Here is a 2205-nt window from a genome sequence, read left to right on the forward strand (position 1 = left end):
TTGGTATCGTGACAACACTACTTCAAACATCAGTTACTGCAATCAAGTTCAAGAGAACCGTTTGCATCACAACACAACAAACTGTGTGTTTGTGCGTGTCTTACCGCATTTCCTTCAGCCCCTTGGTCTGGATGACATGGAGGATTTGTTTGGGAGTCATGGGTGCATCAGAGAAGTTCTCCAAAACCTAGAAAACATCCACATAGTTCTTAACCACACAGACGAACACTTGTGCACTGTTAAAAAAATCCCCGAATACAATGCAAATCAAGATCAATCTAGACTCAACAGCTGCAAAGGTTCATCATTTCACATGATCAACTGGAGATGTTCCGATACCATTTTTTACTTCCCAATACAGATTCTGATACCTGAACTTTGCAAGTAGATACCCATTACAATTTTGATATACGTACATACATATATATGCCATACCAGTGTTGTATGGCCTGCCTCAGGGTAAACCCTTTGTCAGAGTTAGAGTAGGGCAGGTCAAAACTGATGGTGAATGGGTCCCAATTCTGGCTAATAAATAACGTAGTGTTGGATCAGTTTTTGCATTGTTTACAATTGTTGTTCCATCATTAATTATTTATTAATTATTTATGACTAATGAAAGCAAAGAAAGGCACAGCTCTGCAGCAAGCTGCACCTTCATACTGGAGACATACAAAGTCCTCACGGCAGAGTTCACCAAAAACTAATGTAATGTTGTAGTAAATTGTTTGCAACTTTACTTGTAATGTTTTGCTTTTTCAAATAAAGAGAAAAAATAAATACATCCCATATTGGCCAAAATACAATTGTCAAAAGCTTCACACTAAAAAGGAAAGTGTGATATTTAAGTATAAAGTTACATCTACTGAAACAACTATATTTATAGATATATATAAAGAACTACAAGTACTAGTGAAAGACACACATACTACACGCACTTTTATTCAAGTAAATGGGAAAATGTGTCCAAACTTTTGACTGGCACTTTTGACTGTTTTTTATGACCCCCCTACCTTGACATTTTTATTGAACAATATTGGCCAGTGTCAAGCTAACTGACAAACACTTTGCACTTCCTGTGACTAGCTTTTTTCCAGGGATAAAAGTATCCAGGCTGCAGCTGCAGCGTGTGCATGCAACGACAGGACAGCGAAACCAGAAAATCTGGATCACCAGTGGAGACTGGCTGTTAGTTTAGGAAGTGCTTGATTTGATAGGCAATCACGTTCATTTAATTGTGGGAACCCTAACTTGTGATCACGATTGTTATTCAATTAATTGTGCAGTCCCTCTATCCAGTCCATGCAAGCAACAGGAAGTGCTCGGTTAGATTTGTTTTCTCTTTTCTTTTACTCCACACCGAGAGGGGAACATGGCAAAAATTTCCTTGAAAACGTACTGTATGCTTTATCAAGTCTTCAAATTATCGGCCGATCTGTCCAAATATTTATCATGCATCCCTAATTACAATAACTAGAGTTTGGAGCAGGAAGAAGCAGATAGCCATTAGATTACATTACCTTGACTTTGTGTATAGAACCTTCATGCAAAATGTGATTTATGTCCCTGCGTGACTAGTGGAGGCTGTACTGTCATCGACTACTATCAGAGCCTAGATCACCACTGATTGATCAGCCAAACTTTAGTAGAGCTTGAGTACGTCTCTGACATATGAATGTTTCAGACTTGCTAATGTTCTGAACTCTACACTTATTAGGTACATCTGTAAAATCGAATTGAATCCAATACAACAGCTCGGCCATTAATCGGACCATTATGAAGACAATGTGCTGTTTGAACTCCTGTTTTCAGGAGAATGGAAATGCTCACTTCTCTTGAGCTCATAGACTTTGTCTTTACCCACCGCCATTTTCTCACGAGTGTCGGATTGGTGCATTGAATGTGCAACTCTCAACAGAGATGGAAGAAAGCGAGATGACTCACTACTTAGCTACTTCTATCATCAGCTCTGGAAAAAATTGTGTGTTTAATTCTATTTTACCACTTAAGTGAGGTGCTAGATTTACTAGCTTGACATGGCATTTTACTTGCACTTGCAGCTGTAAGTGCACTATGCGAAATATGAACATGGCAACCTGCAGTTAGTATAAAATACAGTCTGGGCTATACATATACATATACACACACATATACATATATATATATATATATATATATATATATATATCTCAATCATAGACACCAATA

General features: G+C 37.9%; 1 protein-coding gene across 1 annotated transcript in view; it reads right to left on the reverse strand.

Moving 5' to 3' along the window:
- The window catches only part of asxl1 (ASXL transcriptional regulator 1), a 19131-nt gene that overhangs the window by 13741 nt on the left and 3185 nt on the right, over positions 1–2205 (reverse strand). Inside the window, 1 exon segment of the mRNA XM_035657426.1 lies at positions 105–208. Coding sequence (XP_035513319.1) covers positions 105–208 — 104 coding nt within the window.

This window comes from Morone saxatilis, unplaced genomic scaffold (assembly GCF_004916995.1).
Source record: "Morone saxatilis isolate NCDOM2014 unplaced genomic scaffold, NCSU_SB_2.0 Contig15, whole genome shotgun sequence".
NCBI classification, from domain to species: domain Eukaryota; kingdom Metazoa; phylum Chordata; class Actinopteri; family Moronidae; genus Morone; species Morone saxatilis.